Raw genomic sequence first — 19,082 nt, forward strand, 5'->3', positions numbered from 1 at the left:
CCGACCGTGAGGCCTCGCAGTGAGAGCCGAGCCGGTGAAGAGGATTGGGAAGACAGGGGACATCACTAGCTCCTCCTTTGTGGCACTTCAAATACAGCTCGGATCTTCTGCGGAGTTGTCCAGACTCAGGGGGCCAAGAGAGCGAGCGATCAGACTCCCTTTCTGTTGTTTCACTGTGTGTAACTCTCTAAGTGTGCATAACATTCATGCTAAAATTGAGCTACCTCATAAGGAGGGGGGAAGTGGAGTACAGGCCATCGAAACTGACATATTCAGGTATTCTTACAGGCACAGTGCGATTATGTAAACAAATAAAACACACAAGCCTGAAGCTGTTGAACTGCTGGGATCCAATGGGTTCTATAAGGATCCTGCACAACTGGGTTCTGTCAGTGTTGTATCATATCATGCACAAGGAAACACACACTTCAGTTAGGGGGTACCACACATTATTCATTGCAGTGCTTGCCTCTCTGCAGTCAGTACACGCAAGGTCCGCCCAAATGGTTGATTGGCCTTCCCCAAAATCCTCTGAACTCTGCTCCTTTTCCTAATCCATTTTGTGCCCTCCCAGGAGGAGGCGACCTGTTACTGATTGGTCTGATGACCAGATTCATGGTCTCCTGGCTGCATGGCCGACTGCTGGCAACATTAGAGTCAGAGGGCCAGATGTATCAAGTTTTTTGCGTACGCAAACGGGCAGATTGTGAACGCAAAAATTGCTTTTCCGATGTAGCAAGCCCAATTTTGCGACTCTGTAACCTGTTACCAAATTGCGAAATGTGTTTGCGATTCGATATTAGGAGGGGCGTGCTTAGGGCGTCCCTTCCTAATATCGAATCGCACTGGTATGTATGAATGTTTTGTGACCGCAATTGCGGTCGCAGAACATTCACATTTTACCACCTACTTCAAGTAGGTGGTAACCCATTCACAAAGGGGAAGGGGTCCCCCCCAAGGGACCCCTTCCCCTTTGTGAATGTTTGTAAATTTCTAATTGTGATTAAAACCATTTTTAAGACGGACCACTGCCTGCTCTTAAAAAATTAAAAGAAAACTTTTCATTTTTCTTTTTGTAAAGCCTCTCGCTTTCTTTTAAATTGCTTTATTTCAAAGCAATCACGGACATGGTGGTCTGTTGTTCTCAGCAGGCCACCATCCCTGTGATTTTTGCGATTCCTAGGGGAATATTCATGGGGTAGGTCATTTGTAACCCCCTAGGAATCGCATAAGGTGTACCATACACCTTCATACATTGCATTTTGCGATTTCCTAATTGTGAATCCTTGCGATTCGCAATTGGGGAATCGCAAAATGCTGTCTTCATACATCTGGCCCAGAATCCTATGCAGCTCAGCTAACCAATATGTGTCAATCTAGGCACACACCTAGGTCGCCTAGTGTTTTTGCCAGCACTGCAAAAGGTTGAAAGGGCCCACTTTTTTATGTTTTAGGATTATTTATTTTTATTGTTATATTCCAAAGAAAAACATAGTGGCCCTGATTTACCATGCTTTTCTAGTAAATGTGTTTTATTACAGATTTTTCTGTGCCTTATCCCTACATTTTCCAGTTAGAAGACACAATTTCTTTTAGTAGCACACATATCTGGTGAAAACACATCTTCAAAAATATTTATCTCCATGTCTCCTGCCCTCGCCTGTACAGGTGAGTATGGGGTCAAGAGCCTTTATTCACTAGCTCAGCTTTTGTCTTCAGACTGCTTTTTGGCAGGCCTTCTTTGGGTCCCTAAATGGATGCTGCAGTGGGATTTAAGATATTTGAACTGCTTGCAAGTGGATCTATGTGTAGGAAGTGATGAAAGGAGCTTCGCTTTTCATGAAAAAAATGCTTTGAACTTTAGATCACAGATTGTTGCATTGTTTCGAAGAGAGAATCAACCACTATACGCATCTGACGCGTCCATTTTGTTAATGCACTAGATATATAAAGAGCAACTTAACACGAGGATCGTATTGGTTGCCATGGAAACCTGGGCTACTGACAACAAGTTCATCATCTCTGAAAACCCTTTGATGACACTGCGCGAATTCATGAAATACAGGAGGGATTTTATCAAAGACAAAAGTGACGCCGTTCATCTTTTCTCGTATGTATTTTTGGCCGACATATTTCTATAATCTAGTTTGTGTTTTGTTCAATGTATTTTTAGAGCTTTGATGAGCAAGGAGTGTAGAGTGATCCATTTGTTCAAAAGGCATTGTGGAAGAAAAAACAAGTGATATAGTTTCTTCTGTAACTTTACTAGTGTCTCTCCTTCTTGTGTCTTCATTAGCGCGCCTGCTAGCCAACTGCGAACAACAGTCCGTTTATAAAGATGAGGGGCCATGCCACATATAATGTTCAACGGTAGCGGTTTTTTGAGTATGTTGATAGTAAAAGTTGCCTGTGGTATTTTAATTTGTCAGCGGTAGACTGCACTGTACATGTTGTCAAAATGCTGCATGATATATTATACATTTAATATTGATACCAGAGATATTTTGTTTTTAAATTCCGCACCACAAAATTAAAATTCCACCACTAGCATTTTACCACTGAAAAATGCAAATGACGCAGACACAAATCTGTTGATACGACTTGGTCAATACAGCCCAAAAATTCAATACAGTAGAGACACAAACCTGTTGGAAGTGTTAAAATCCTCTATGGAGCAATCTTCACCACCGTGTTTCAGGATACCTTTATATCTCGGTTTACTTTCTTTCTGTCAGCGACAAATGGGTCCTGACCATTTGATGAGGCCTCCTGCTCAGTGGATATGTGGACACTGTGGTTCGCACTACCTATCTTATCTCCTTGTAGTAAGTGGCAGTGCCTGGTTCCACACTGTTGGGTGCTCCTATTTTATTTCACCTTCTACAAGAGGTCAAAGCGCCAAAGGCAACAACCTCTGCGTCCGTCCGCACCCATGCCACACCCAGCAATAGGGAGTCTGGACACTTGAATTTAGCTTTCTTCAGAATTACATATTCTGCCAATAAGCTTCTTCCTTACAGTCACTCGGGTAAGCCCAGTAACAATTGCGCGTCATCTCCCAACCTCAGAAAAGGCTTTTTTCCCCCTGTAATTTCTTTTTCAATGTCCTCTTCCAAGGATAAGTACTATACATAAAACTGGGGAGAGAGCACTCTGCCTAGCATACTCCCACACATTTCTCCCAGACGCATTGTGGTAAATCCAGTGCATGATAACACGCACTTCAGTTAACCTCTCAATCCGTTACACTATTCACCATTGTTGGCGCAGCTCGTCCTGTGTATCTATGGACACATGTTTCAGGATTGGTGACCTTCTTCAGCAGAGAAAAAGAAATGAGTTAGGAGGTGGAAATTATGCTAAAAGTATTCTCCAGTTTCATCACCTCTCCCAGACCTCAGGTACATTCTCCTGAGCCTGTCAGCTCAATGACTTCAAAATGGAGCCAATCAAAAAAGGGGGAGGGAGCACACTTCCTGGCACAGCAGCACACATGTATCCCATTATATATTGTGACAAATGCAATGCTTGAAAAAACTCACTTTAGTTACTCACAAAATTCTTTAAAGTATTTCCCATTGTTGGCGTGGCCAGTGCTGTGTTTATCAGACATGTATGGGGTCTAGGGTTTCTGAACGCGGTTAACTCTACTTAGTAGAGTAGGCAGACCATCTGGTTGGTGGACAGGGTACTCTGCCATAGTTGTGACTGAGTACTTTGCCCACCAAACTCAAAATTTGGTCGCAAGCTTCTTTCTATAATTTGTTCCATGAAATTTCACCCAGATTCTACGAACTGTCTCATATGTTTGACGTATGTCCTTCATTCTTTTTATACCTTTTGAGTAATTCCATGCACCATTAATGTACACTAGGAAGGTTTGGGGCTTTCCAATGTCACACAGTTATCATTCTGCTCAAATTAGTGGCACAGATACTCTTCCATTCCCTAGTTATCCCCACCAATATATGTGTTATGGTAGGTTTTACTTCCCTTGGCTCAATCATTCATATGTACATTTCTCAAATGTTTTGGTCCAGTATTCTCAGTTGTTCATAGGAAGCTATCACATGAATTAGATTTGCCTGCTTTTTCCTGCCTCTATGTACATTACTGCCTGGTGAATTCTCATTTCTCTGATTTAAAATTTCGAGGTTTGAAATGTATCATCATAATGGATTTCTTCGTCAAGACTTCATTTTTTTAGACTCCAACGAATCTTGACTATTTATCTACCCACTTTGGAAAAACATAAGTAATATTTTTTTTTAAAAATACAAATCTTTGATCTTTGTTTTTACTCGGGCAATGCATAGATTGTTCAATGTTTCAGGATACTAAGACAATGTCACTCTTTTGTTTGAATAATCAGCTCTTAGTTGTATGTATTTAAAATTTGCTGTTTAGGGATCTGAAATTCTTCTCCAAGCTCATCAAATGAATGATATTTGAATTAAAGTACAGACTTTTCTCATATATCATTACCTCTAATCTGTCAAAAGGATTCTGAAAAAGAATTGTCCCAAACCAGCGAGTCCTCATGTTGTTGTGGATTATTAAAAAATGTTTATATTATGCCAGCACTTGCGTAAAACGCTAAAACAACCTTTTATTTGGTTTGTTTGGGGTGATTCCTGGGTCTGTGCAGACAAGATCAGATAATTTCAGACATCTATAGATATGAACATATGTTATTGAGACAGAAGGCTCTGCAAGTTGTTTCATCCTGCTATGTACTGCCGCTACTGTCCAATTGTAAAATGAAAATGAGTTAATGACAACCTACTTTGCAACTGGGGGAGTTATACAAATTGAAGGGATCATCTGGGCCTCTTATGGCTCCATATAAGCCCATCAACACTGAGTGTAGGTTTTAGAAACAGTACAAACAGGACTGAGGAATGTGGGCATCCTTGTCAGGTACATCAGGTTATGAAGAATTGATCTGACATCTGATTATTCACCAGCTTGGATGCTCAAGGTTTTTACAAAGTTTTCAATGCAGTTTGCACAACTTTTGGCGATACCAAGCTTTATTGGTGTCTTCCACAGGAATACTCACTCTAGCTGACTGAATGCCTTCTGTGCGTCCAGTGATCAGGCCTACACACCGACCTGAAGATGTCACACAGAAACATAGAAATTGCAAATGTGTTGTTTGAGGTCATGTCTCTTCACAAGGAAAAGTCATGCTGTGAAGGGGAGATTAACAATTGGGTAAATGTACGCACTCTGTTTCTTATAATTCTAATATAGATATTTGTATCTATTCCAATAAACAACATTTTTTATTATGAGGTATGTGCAATGTATTCACTTTCTTAGTAAGATAATAAACCTGGCTATTTTCCATGATGCTCATATACCTCCATCACCCTCTGTAGTCCCCAATAATTCTTGAAATAGCGGGACAAATATTTGTGAAAATGTTTGCATAGATCTTTTGGTGGAAGTCCTGTTGCCTTACTCTTGGGTATCTTTGTTATTACTGAGTGTATTTTTGATAAAGTAAAGGAGTGAAGAAGAGGGCTAGAAATATGACTGCCTAGTAGCGTTGAGGTTGGTGTGTCTTACATTCTTAATTAAAGCAGTGGGGGCTCCTCTGCTAAGGCCGAGGAGCCTCGCCCCACAAGAAAAATAAAATCATAATAACGCATGGTTATTATCATTTTATTTTCCCAAGCAGATCTCCAGGTGCATTGAGGGGTTGGACTTGGCTGCACAAAGAGCAGGGGTGGAGTGGTGGCACTATCAATGTACGCATGCCTGCTTGGCCGGCTGTCTTGGGCCAGCCAAACAGTCCTGCGCACTGTGCATGTTCCCCACCAGGCTGCTATCCACAGCCTGGTGAGGAACATGCCCAGCCTCCTATTCTCTGTCTCAGCGATGAGCCACGGCAGCGTCGTGATTGGCTAGAGGATTCTAGAAGCCTGGGTGCTTCCTGTTCCTGGGTCTGCAAGAAAGACAGAGGAGAGGCGGCCACCAGTAAGGCAAGTTGTATTTTTTAAAATTTTTCTGTTTCTCTCTTTTTTTTAACGCCCCTCTCCCCCGCCCACCACTGATGCCCTGTAGCAGCCACTACTGATTCCTATTTTGAATGGTTTTTACAAAACGTTGTAAATTACAATTTATATCATCAGCAAAATCTGCGGCTGCTTGATTGGACGGGTGGATGTCTGACCCTCCCTTGGAGATACGGATTCTGGTATCTTCACTATATTATATTTGCCTCATATATTGGACGAACCTTTGATATAGACCGTCTTTTCCTTTTTCAAAACCGGATGTGGGTTCTTCAATCAATTATTTGGCCCTTTCGATTCAGTATTTGTTTATCTGACACGAAAAACATTGACCTCTGATCTTATTACTCTGGATACCTGCAATTGTGAGGGAACCGTAAGACGATGAATAGCATATGAAGATACCTTTTACGCCACATCAACTTTTTGCCCTGAAGAAGTCCTTTGGTGGACGAAACGCGTCGGCTGTTCTGGCTGTTCTGGAAAATTGTTGTTTTAATTGTAAAAGTTACTCTAAAATAAAGAAGAATCCGTTGAGAAAACGTAAAACTACTCAAGAACTCGAATTTGATTTAATTTACATTGTTTAAGTGGTGCATTTGGTTTGGTGTTTGTACATGTACTTTCCAGTCCTAGGAACGACATTGTGCTGGCGGGTGTCTACCAAATTTGCACACTTGGGGTGATTGGATTATATCACCAAAACTGATATTGAGTAATTTTAAATCCGGTGCTGCTCTAGAGGGCCACCGCTAGCATTGTGCTTAGTTCAGCAAAATCTGTATTATTTATAAAGATTTAGTAAACCACAGAAATTTTCAATAACCTGCTTTTTATCACTAGTTATTTGTCCTCCCCCTTCTTCAGTAGATGAAATAACGGAGGTAGAAGCATTTTCTTTAATTCCAGTGGCTAATAGTGTGCCATTGTTAGACCTGACCCTTTTGACAGGTCTATCCTCAAACTTTTTGCCTTATGCCTCCTATTTTTATGACCCTGTTTTCGTTGGGTATAGGATTCTGGGCACTTAACCACTGCTGATCAGTGCTAAAGTGCACATGCTCCCTGTATAAATGATGATAATGATTCGTTATCCATGATTCGCATATTTGATTTACTGGTAAGTCCCTAGTAAAGTGCACGGTGTGTGCCAGAGCCTGTAAATCAAATGCTACTAGTGGGCTTGCAGCACTGGTTGTGCCACCCACATGAGTAGCTCTGTAAATGTGTCTCAGACCTACCACTGTAGTGTCTGGGCACGCAGTTTGTAACTGCCATGTTGCCCTGGCAAGTGCACCCACTTGCCGGGCCCAAAAAATCAATTTCCTTACATGTAGGGCACCCCTAAGGTAGGCCCAAGCTACCCCCAGGGGCAGGGTGCAGTGTCTGTGAAAGGTAGGACATGTACTGGTGTATGTGACATGTCCTGATAGTGAAATACTGCCAATTTCGTTTTTCACTATTGAAAGGCTATGTGCCCCATAGGATAGAATGGAAGCTACTTTTTAACATCTTACAAGTATAACTTCCCATTGGAACAAGATAGAGAAATAAAGTTTAAGTTCTCTGAACTCAGAATTTAATAATCCATATTTTAGTAAAGATGGTTTTTAAATTGTGTGTTTGAAAATGCCAGTTTTAGAAAGTATATTTTTCACATCGGTGGGTTGGGCCCTTAAATGCAACAACCACCATGGACCCCAGAACTTGTAAACACAAAACAACAATAGGTAGCTGCGTGATTCATACAAGTTTTTACTTTTTCGTGAAGGTCATTGTACTCAATAAACATGACCTCAAAATATTTTTTACCATTGATTCAGTCACACTTTAAGATTTCGATTTTTTACAATGAAAGGAGAAGATACCAGCAAGTAATTCTCAAATATGCAAATTGTTCACAAAAAACATTGTGCTCAATGTGAAAAGAAAAAACATAGAATTAAACATGACAACGATAGAAGAGTTAATACAGAAAAAAACATAAACTATTCAATGTTCACCAGCCCTGCAATTGAAGGGCCAGGGTGATACATTTTCAACTGTCGCCCTTGGTATACAAGACGGGGTCCAGGTTTATCTAATATGGCATTTTCTTGTTTAACCATTCTGTGTGCTTCTGCCTGTTTCTGGATTGACTGTCTGGTTTTGGAGTGACAGGAGTTGGGGATGTGCATTCACTGTAGACAGCCACTGGGGGGGGGGGGGTTGAGGTGTGCTTGCCCCTTCCTGGATAACTCAGAGCTGAGCTGAATAGACCTTTGCTGCATTTAGAGTAGTGGGAGGAGTATTAGTTTTACCTGACTAGGGCCTGTCTCCCTTGCACAATGCTGTCTCCACCTCCTCTGATCATACTGCATCAGTAAGGACAGAACTGGTTTGGACTGGGCTCAGAGACCCTTGCACGAAGAGAACAAAGACAAAATGGGGTATAAGTAGTGGACCTTAAACCCCAGAGCTTTAGATCACTTCTGGACTCAAGAGGAACATTTGCCATAGAGGAGAGCTGAAGAGCTGTGAGGAGGAGTACTGCCCCTTTGCTGTGTGGGGTTGGCCTGCAGTTGCTGTTTCTGCCAAGGAAAGGACAAAGACTGGAGCTTTGCTGTGTACCTGCTTGAAGAAGAATCTCCAAGAGCCTGTGTGTGCTGACCTCCTGTTGTGAAGTCTCAGGGACACAAATACTTCACCCCCAGCTCCCCTGAACTCTGCTGCTAAGAGTTCTGGCCTTCCAGGAGGTGCCTATTCCAGTTTTGGGCCTCTGGAGGCTGTTCCTGCTGTTGGGAGCTGGAAGACACCTGAAGAACTGAAGAAATAGGTGCATCGCCATTCTTGCGGCAGTTTTCCTGACGCAGCACCGCCGTGTGAGAAGAATATCCACACATCTCTGCTGCAGAGACGACGCAGCGCCTGTCGCGGCTGCAAAAACTGCCGCATCGTGGGATCGTGGCTGAGGAAACCGCTGCAGCGCTGCTTGCCGTATCGATCGCCAGCGTGTCCTATATTTACATTCATTGCACATGTGCGGTAAGTTTTCCTGATGCATCACCGGCAGCCCAAAACCGTTTTGTAGTTGACGCATCACTTCCCCCTACATTATGGATTCTACGCATCACTGTCGCATCGCCTCCTCAAGTACTCAGGAACTGATGCATCTATTTGTTTCTCGACGCTTCCCTTCTCTGCGGCTGTTTGGTCTTGTGAATTTTGAAGCATCTACAGGTATTTTGTCTAAAATCACGCATCCATAGTTTTCTATGAACGCAGTTGCTTGAAACCTTTTAAAAGTCATATTTGTGTTACATGTATGTTGGATGTTTGTCGTTTTGGTCTTGAGTTTAGATAAAGATACTTTATTTTTCTAAACTGGTGTGGTGTCCATTTGTGATGTTATCACTGTATTACTGTGTATTTGGAGTACAAATACTTTACACATTGCCTTTGGGATAAGCCTGTCTGCTCGTGCCAAGCTACCCAGGGGGTGAGCAGGGGTTATCTAAAGTGTGTATCCCCCTTATCCTGACTAGAAGCAAGGGTCCCTATTTGGACAAAGGTACCTACCTCTGCCAACTAGAGAACCCCATTTCTAGCAGCCATTCATATCACTCAAGTCAAATGCCTTGAATCTAGAATTCCAATTCCTAGGCAATGACTCAACCATGTAGGTTGCTGTTATTTTGGAGCATATCTGTGTCATTTCCAGGTCACCTTGTTTTAGATTTAAACTTACAATAATTGATAAAACCTCACCGAAAGGGAAACAGCCATCATCAGTGTAAATTTATATACACTGATAAACGTCTGCACAACGACAAACTAAAATACAATACAAATAAACAAAAGTGAGAGAGAATGAGTAATCTTTATTACTTCCTGAAGGGGCCAATGCAATGTAACTTTATTATACAAAGTACCAGCAAAAACGACTAGTCTAAAATTATTTTGCCTGAGTTTGGTTGTTTAGAGATGTCTCTAAAACAGCACCTCCCAAACTGTGGGAGAAAGATGTTATCTTGTCATATTTGCTGGTGCTTCATAGATAGAGGTTTAATGTCAGGCTATGTCTTCTGATTAATTGTTGAAGGATTGGTGCTTACTATTCTTTCTCTGACTGCAAAGTGAAAGGAGTGCTTAAAGTGAATTATGTAACAATGTGGCTGGAATACAAGGAATGTGAAAAGTAAGGCTGTAGGTTGTCTTTATTTGCAACACATTATGGGCCTGATTATGATGTCGGCTCAGAGTTGCCTCTCACCAACATCACCACGGAATCGGGTCCAGACCGCATTATTACGATGCAACCGCACATGGTGCGGTCGCACACTCCCATTTCCCCAATGAGAGCTTGTGCTTCGGTCGTAAATCGGCTGCAGCACAAGTTCCCATAGAGAAATGGGGGATTGTGTAAATCCCTGCCCCCTGTGGCAGGCAACTGATGGTGCCTGCCACAGGGTGCAGGGATTTACTGGGTGGCACCATAGGTGCCCCCCAGGCCCACATCCTTAGGCCGCGGAGGCAAGGGGGCCCTGCTAAGTGCCCCCAAAGTCGCTTTCCGACAGCTTTTCCATGTCAGAAAGGCCGTGATGAAAAGGCTGTGTGAAACCGACATCATAATCCCGACGGCGGAAACGCTATCTTAAAGGAATTACGTTGTGGTTCCAAATGGTCAACGAGCTCCTTGAGCCCATCAGGAGCCAGCCGGAATGACCGGCCGTTTTGACTTTCGATTGCCTACATTGTAATTAGGCGGTCAGAAGTCAAACCAGAGATGTCGGTCTGAAAGCCTCTGACGTACAGTCGAAGGCTTTCTGACCGACATCATAATAGGGCCCAAAATGTTAATACCTGTGAATTAACTATATGCATTCAGCAGTTCGGAAAACAAAAATGAAGCACATTATTTTGTAATCCTAAAGTATGATGGAAACAAAGATTTGAATAGCATCAAAACAAATCCAGACACTTTATTTGGTGATGCACATATGAGAAGTTCTTGCAGAAACCATATTCCACACATTATTTGTGCTGTAAAGTTCTATCAGTAAAACTGTATGTTTGTGCAAAGTTAATAGGTCATTTCAATGAAACAGGTGCTGTTTGTAAATGACAATGTAAACACATAAGGCCTTAGTGATATTCAGAAATCGAGCTCCTCGTGTCCATTAGAGGTATTTGGATCCCTAAAGAAAGTTTGTTGTTCTAAAAGGTGGGTCATGGTTCTAAACAGTGTGGGAACCACTGCACTAAAATATTGCTTCTTCATTCCTTTTGTTTCTTCCAGTTTTGCCAAGGGGACACTTGGCAGCTAGGAGTGTCCACACAGCAGCAGCACCCCCTGATTTAATTAGGCAGAGAGTGCAGAAAAGAAGTGGTGAGCATGCTTGAGCAGAAAGCTTCAGGTGCCTTAGAATGCAGGGCTACACAGTAATCTGTGTACTTCAAAATCGTGAAGGTTTCTCAACTCTGCCTTCGGCAGGGTTAACCGCCCCTCCAATGTCATAGTATTCAATAAGCTGTAGGTGAATGACCCACAAATGTGTCCAGGAATTTATCAAGACATTTCAATATAGTACTCTTTCTTTTTAAATCCATAAACCAACCAGAGTGCTGATAGAGTGAGTGTGAGAGACAATTAGATGTGAGAGAGGGTAAAACGACGTGAGTGAGAATGTAATATACATAACTTACATTATTAATTCAATATAGCATAGCATTGGACATATTGCCAGTGGGACGTCACTGCATGCTCTAGATTACTTCTTTAAATTAAACATGTGCTTTATCCCAATCACCGCAAAACACAACATGTGTTGTAAACACTGGGAAAACACAGTTTTTGTCTATTTTGGGGGTTATGCAGCTGAATAAATCCTGAAACGCACTGACTTCAAAAGATATGGAAAACACTGAGAAACCACCACTGAAATCCAGAACAAAAAAAACCTGAAAGCAGGATAGCCTAGCCATTTCATATATTATTTCTGTGTTCTTATCCTCTTTGAGCTGAACTATTATTATGATTAGGGTTTCCAGTTCCAAACATTGCCCTTAGTATTTCTTCTCTTCAGTTCTACCTTTCCTAACTAGCCGGGTCTGCTTTAAAGTGAACTTTTTGGCCCTGAGTAAATGCTTTTAAACTATTAGAAGTAGTGCATGTTCCTTGTCAATTTCATAAAATTCCATGAAATACAAACTAGGCCTGGATGACATTTGAATTAAGACAGAGTAATTGGCATATTTTTGGTAATTTCACATAAAGATATTCATGCAAAATTAAGGAGATTATGCCATTTTTTCGCATCATGTTATTTCACGGAGAGATTTTAAAGTGAGATGTACAATTTGGGAGATTTGTTTGGGTGATGGGAGCAGCAATTCTGGTCGATTGTTTACCTGAGCGCAAAACTACAAATCCGGATGTGAGCGCAGTATTTCTACACTTGAATATTGTGTATGTGTCCATGAATAATATGGGAATATAGCCCTCCAAACATTGACCATTCAAAGGGTTTCCATAAATGTATCCAATAACTCCTAACTTTCACCATCCAATTTGTATACACCCCTTAGCCACAGAATGGAAGTAATATCTCACACTATTATCAATGGATTAGTAGTGATAAATAGCTTCCACAAGATCTCCTTAAACATTTCAGGATTAACCTCATTTACGCCGTAAATTGAACACGTGGTATACGCAGTCGGCCCAGCGACACCTCTAACAATAACCCACCCACCTCCCTTTAGTGTCTGCCACACTGTTCATAACCACTGAACTAGCATGTGTGTCATTATTTCATAGCTTGTTATATTGGAATTGACAGGATGTTGATACGAAATGAATTGCAAAGACGACTAACTACATTCAGTTAATAGTAATAAAGATTTTATACAACAACATTTTAGGATTATGTCTTGAGGGAGGCACACAACAATATCAATCTAGATTACTCTATCTCACAATGTAAAATAGTTTCTATAAAACAAATAAATTATTGCACTCAGCAGAATAACAATCTCCATTTACTTTATTCTTGTAATAAAAGGCTCCTCTCCTTTATTCTGCCCATGCCAGCTATGTTTCACAAACTATGTCCTAGAGCTCAGTGTTCTGAGTTTACACCCAGGATTTTTGGCCAGTGTTTTATTACACACACAAATTATGTAAGCGTCTGACTAGATGACTCAAGACATCAGATCTTAAAGAAATATGTAAAATATGTGAGGTCGTTCTATATTCTAGGAGCCTTTTCAAATGAATGCTCTTCTTAAATCTCTGTGATTTAAAATAGTATTTGCTTCAACTATGGAACAAAGCAATCATCTTTCAAATAGACTAAGAATGTAGGATGTTCAGTATATCATACCGCTGAAATATCGCTTCCCCATCTGTATACAGTAGACATGTCAACGGCACCTTGAAAAATGTGGCACCTCTATATGAAAGAATGCAATTTACAACAATTGATCGGTAACCAGTTACATTTTGCAGAGCATGGAGAGCGGTGATGAATTCTATTTGTTCTTTTCTTGGGTATGTTTGTTCTGTTTGAGTTACAAATTAGGTTTTGTGTTTAAACCTACAAATTATGCAGCAGATGGTAGGTTCTGCAGCTGAAGCACACCCATATGTGTGCTCAAAACACTACAGTGCAAACACATAATTACAGTGAACCTGAATGAGTTAACACAGACAGCTTGAAATTGCACAAACAATATCTATGTGGATACACACTTGTAAATAAAAAGTGATAAAATCGGTGAACTTCACATTTTATTGTAAGATGCTTCTCACATGAAATGCAAACAGGTGTTTGAATTATTCTTGTATTTTGATTGAGTTAATAACACCTTTACAAAAACATTATTAAATATGGGTGTTAGACTTGTTCACATGTCTCCACTTTCACTTCTACAGCGGGAGCCAGTTTCAAAGCAGTCGCAGTGGCGCGGCATACATTGGCGGAATGTGTTCGCTGCTGAAAGGTGGAGGTGTTAATGAGGTAGGTGATTATACTCCAGTGCAGAAATGGGTAAATGCTTCATTTCAAAGCACTTATGGCTCTAACTGAAGCCCTTTATTTAAGCATTGCGTGTACATCGGTAAAAATGTTGTTTTGAATTTGAAAATAAACAAGCACACATATCAGCCGGACAGAACATGCACATTTACAAAAAATTACTGTATAACAACTGATGGTTTATTTTTGCATTTTAGCCTAAAATGAGTCTAGTGTAAATATCAGTTCTTTTATCAGATATTCTAGTTCAGTATTTAAATATTTAGATTGAACTAAAGCTAAATGGACCAACGTTTTGAGGCTATTATTGAACTGCAAAATGTTCCCCTTGAAAGCAAATCCACCATTATATATCTTTAAAATGCTTAAATCCAGTCATATCTTTCCCTTCATGAGTTATCACTATATTGTTTAAATGGAGATAAAATTATAGCGAAAAATATTTTACTCATTCATCATGTTCCAAGACTTAAACGGCCTGGGTCATCAAAAGTTACGATGGTAAGGCTCGTGAAGAATATATAATTCAACATTCATGAAACATGTAATAATTAAATTCTATTCAGAATGTACCGACCATTTCAATCTTGAATTTCATGAAATAGTTTTGCAGCATATGGTTATTTATGCAGCATACGATACAACAATTCCAAAGGGTCTACGCAATGCTCTTTTAAAATGGTCTCCCATTATGATTGAAATATCCTTTCAAAACAAATACAAATGTGTACAATTGTAATTTTTCGTACCATACCTAGTAATCATAGTGGACATCTACTCTGGGTGAATCTGCTAGCACTGGTTGGCCCTACATGAGTTAATAATTGCAAATCAGACCTAATGGGTCACATTACAGCAAAGTTATTTCTTTGCTGCACTAAACGTGGGTTGTCTGAAAAACTCAACCAATGATTATTATTGTTTTTGAGACCTTTGCATACTTTGCTTCCAGTAAACTTGGCTTCTGAGTTTCCTACAGTTAACAGAGTTTTCTGGAAGCTTGCTTGATTGCACAAATGCATGGTTTGGGACAATATCACAGAGGGATATCATTTTTGTTTTATAAAAACTGAGGTATGTAGAACTATTCTTTCTCCCGACAGAAAAAAGACTTAAAGAATGCTGGTACACTAACCCCGCCCCTTCCACTGGGAGTACATAAGGAGGACTTACCCAGCATTCCCCCTCTGTTCTTTTTTTCTGTCTGTCGTCAGAATCTGGATGTGGATGCTGGTGCTGCTCCTGCTGGGCTTGAGTGGCTTTTTCTCCTGTGTCACCCCATCCGGCTGCCTGACTGTGCGGTTGGGGTGTTTGGTTCCTTGCCTCCCGGACTGCTGGGCTTGCTGAGAGGCTTGGTTTTCGGCCGGCTCTTTGTCTTCCCTGCATGCCGATTCCTGACGGCCCTTTGCGGCTGGTGAGCCGGCCTCCCGGGTCCTTCTGGGTTACTGGCTCCTCTTCATGTGGCTTGGCCTGGTGGATGTCGAGCATTTTTTACCTGCCTTCCTGTATCCTCCCCAGCCTTGTGGGGGTGCGTTTGCTGCTTTGGTCTGCCGGCGGCTTCGTGTGGGAGGTGGTTGTGGGGGGCCTTGTTGCTGTATGGAGCCCCCCCGGGTAAGTCCCGCATAGCGGTTTGTTTTGTGTCTGCTTTCGCAATTTCGGGCCTGTGGGGGCGTGGGGTTTTCGACACTGTTATTGGTGTGGTGTGATTCCATCCCGTACGTTGTGTTTCGCCTGCCTGGTGTCTCTCTGCGCAGCTCCTACTGGGCGTGTGACACGGGACGTCTGTTTGTTTGTGGTTTGGCCTTTTCCTGCTGCCTCCCTGCAGTGCGCTCCACCTTCGGGTGTGGTGTCTGTTGCTTGGTGGTTTTCTGCGTCTCCGGTCGTTAGCCCTGCTCTGTGTGGCCTCTTTAACTACGCGGGAGCGGCTTGCATTTCACCTCATGGTGTTTGGATCGTTCTGAGGTGATTCCGGGACGCGTGCACGCCGTTTTAGGCACTGTTCTCTTCTGTTGTTCTTCCTGCACATTTCGTCAGTAAGGACGCTTCGTAGGCGTTACCTCTGTCCGTTATTTTTTCGGACTCCCACTGTGCTTGGTCCTGGTTCTACTGTGTACCCGTTCCTGCAGCGGCTGTGGGCTGGGCTGTGTTCATGCCTGATTGTGTGTGCCTTGTTGGTGCCAGGCCTTCCTTTGTTTCGCTGCTCACGTTTTTTGGCGCTTTGAAGGACTGGGCTATTCTAAGGCCCAGCGGTGCCAGGGGACAACACCTGAAACCTTCGTGGGTTACCTGTTCCGGCGTACAAAACACAGAGACACGGGACACTTCCTGCGGCGTCAAAGATCAGCGTTTATTTACTGCAGGGATACAGAAATCGCAAGTAGTACACAACGTGTAGGTTCTGGGAGACTGCTTCAAATTGCACAAGTGGATCGCTCCTTTTATACACATTTTCGTCATTGCACAACATGACGAACAAAGGTTACAACTCAGTTCCCACAGTAAACTTCAAAAGGGTCGCATTCATGTTTCAGAAGCCCGGAACATAATTACAGCAGTATTGCCGGTTCCCAACTGTAAAAGCACACTATCCCTACATTAAGCACATTCCATTCCGGCTGTAAACGAATTAGGAGAAAGGACAGGAACAGATGCAAAGGAAAAACAAGGATGCACACAGATTGGAAAAAGAGTGTAAAAAGCAATATCGGAAACTCGATTGCAGGATCAAAGGACTTGTGCCTAATGCATGCATGACTGAAACAATAGACTGGCACGGCAAGATGAGCCTCGAGCGGAGCCATCTGCCTTTGCCGTGTCATCCCCCTCATCATAAAGACACCTTCAAAGGAACACGTGTCCTCCACGAAAACTTGGGAATCCCAGGGTCACGAAGCGGACAAGGTCCGTTCGCTGGCTACTTGAGGGCAAGAAACAAAATGGATGCCGTATCTAAGATGGAACCCAAGGGTTCAGATGGACATACCCAGAAATGAGACGAACCATACATAGTAGCGTAGCGAAAACGCGTACACCCACTAAACTCGTCATTTGCGGTTCGTAGATACCAAACTCGTCCATATTCGAACACACCCAAAAAGTGTCATTACGATTCTCACGGAACCTCAGACGCTCCTTTTGCCCTCATGTAGGCAAGCACTAGTCGAGATCAGAATCGATTTCGATATTCATCAAATCGTTCAGTTGTTGCTGGAACATCATTCTATCCATCAATGTCTCCTTGGTAACAGATGGCCGTCTTATACACGTTGTGGCACAAAGACCACATAAGGCAGGACCACACTGCACACAAAGACAACACGTGAACAAAAACGTCACAACAACCCCTACGATCATCAGAATCTTCCAACCCCAAGTTGATATCAGGCCCCAAAACCATCCTAGAAGTGTCCAACCACCTTCGTCCACGTGTATGGACTCGGAGATCTTATGAAACTTCGAGATGGCTTGGTAAACAGTTGGAGCGTTGTCAGGGATGAAAATGCAACAACTCGAATGGATCACTTTGCACACACCACCTCTATCTGCTAGAACAACGTCTAGAACCATCCGGTTCTGCAACGTCATAAGTCTATCCGCCTGAAGTTCCGCTGTTAGATTACCAAGATCACTCGCAGTTATGTTAGCAGTCGACTCTACTACACGGGTCAACTGTCTCAGGTTCCTACTATTAACCATAGGTCCCCAAAACGGCAAGAAACCCTTAAAGAAGTCTCCTGCTTCCTGACCGGCAGTGTCCTCTTCACTAATAACGCCTCTCACAACTCTAGTCTTGTGATAGTCTGAGGCAACTGTAAAAGTCGGTGGCAAAAGATTCGCAATATAACAGGTACCCGAGAAGTCACGGGGCAACCATGTATATGCACGCTCATAACATACGAAATAGGTACCCTTGGCAGTCAAGAAAACAGGGGAAGAGAGCGTTGGCAAAACATACGTATCAGTACAAGCACTCTTCCCAAGTTGTGCTCTCGGATTTCGACCAAGACCTTTCAAGCAGAAGTTACCGAGGTGGGGTACGATCCATATTGGAGACGAGCTCTTAAGCTGTCTATCACCCACTGACATACTATACTCAGCCTCACTCAGATCTTTATAGGCTTGCACCTCTTCCTCTGGAATAAGCGATGCATCAAAAATAGCTCTGTCTAAATCAGCAATCGCTATCGCCAAAGACTTGTGGTACGGACCAGGACCGAAGTTTGCAGAACGTGGCTCTCGACTGGGGTAGGAATCTAGTGCACTACGGAATATAGTTTGGAATGCTCGAGCTGACCCTTGGGAGCTATAAGGAAGAACCAGATACGGAATACCCCTATCCATGGTATGTGGCATTAACCCGCACACCCAACAATTGGTAGTATTCATCACCAACTGATGCTGATGTAGGAGTTGAACGAAGGAATTATTCATGAATTCCGCACGCCTAACCTGTTCATGTTGGGGCAGAGGATGAAAGGAATGTGGAGAAACAGTGGTAACAGCACTTAGTTTAGGAGAAAACGTAGGTGAAATGGAAGGCAATAACGATTGTATTCCAAAATACACTCCACCCACCAACAGCATAGATACAGTCAGAAACAGCAGGAATACCTGAAACAAAAAACATTTTGTCCGTATGATCTTATGCAATTTTGATCTTTGCGCCGACATCCTTTCTACTTCCAACAGCTTAGAGAATGCCATCCTCTAAAAACCGTCCGTGACGTCCTTGACGCACTTCGTTCTGAGTAGCGATTATCAATTCCCAGGAGTTCCCAGAAATCGACAAAAAGTAACCAACCTAGTGTCAGGAACCTGCTAAACAGAAAGGAGTACCCGCACGGCCCTACGGTTAACCCGGATGATAGGTTTTCCTAAACAAACACTCAACTTAATAAAAATCTCTTAGCTGTAAAGAGTACACATAAAAAGGAACTCAAAAATCAGAAAAGGATGTAATTGTTCTTAATGTTCGTGGCAACAGTAAAGGAAAATATAAGAAAGATTTTATTAGTCTTTATCACGTCGGCGAAGAAAATAT

The 19,082-nt window shown here is 42.2% G+C and overlaps 1 protein-coding gene across 3 annotated transcripts in view; it reads left to right on the forward strand.

Annotated features, from left to right (window-relative positions):
- Nucleotides 1-19,082, forward strand: part of ADAM22 (ADAM metallopeptidase domain 22) — a 1,168,071-nt gene that overhangs the window by 754,814 nt on the left and 394,175 nt on the right. For all 3 annotated transcript variants that reach the window (XM_085631338.1, XM_085631339.1, XM_085631337.1), the window contains exons 11-12: nt 1,944-2,110; nt 13,939-14,023. In XM_085631338.1, coding sequence (XP_085487464.1) covers nt 1,944-2,110; nt 13,939-14,023 — 252 coding nt within the window. The remainder of the gene's footprint in view (nt 1-1,943; nt 2,111-13,938; nt 14,024-19,082) is intronic.

The sequence above is a fragment of the Triturus cristatus genome, chromosome 10 (genome assembly GCF_964204655.1).
Source record: "Triturus cristatus chromosome 10, aTriCri1.1, whole genome shotgun sequence".
NCBI classification, from domain to species: Eukaryota; Metazoa; Chordata; class Amphibia; order Caudata; family Salamandridae; genus Triturus; species Triturus cristatus.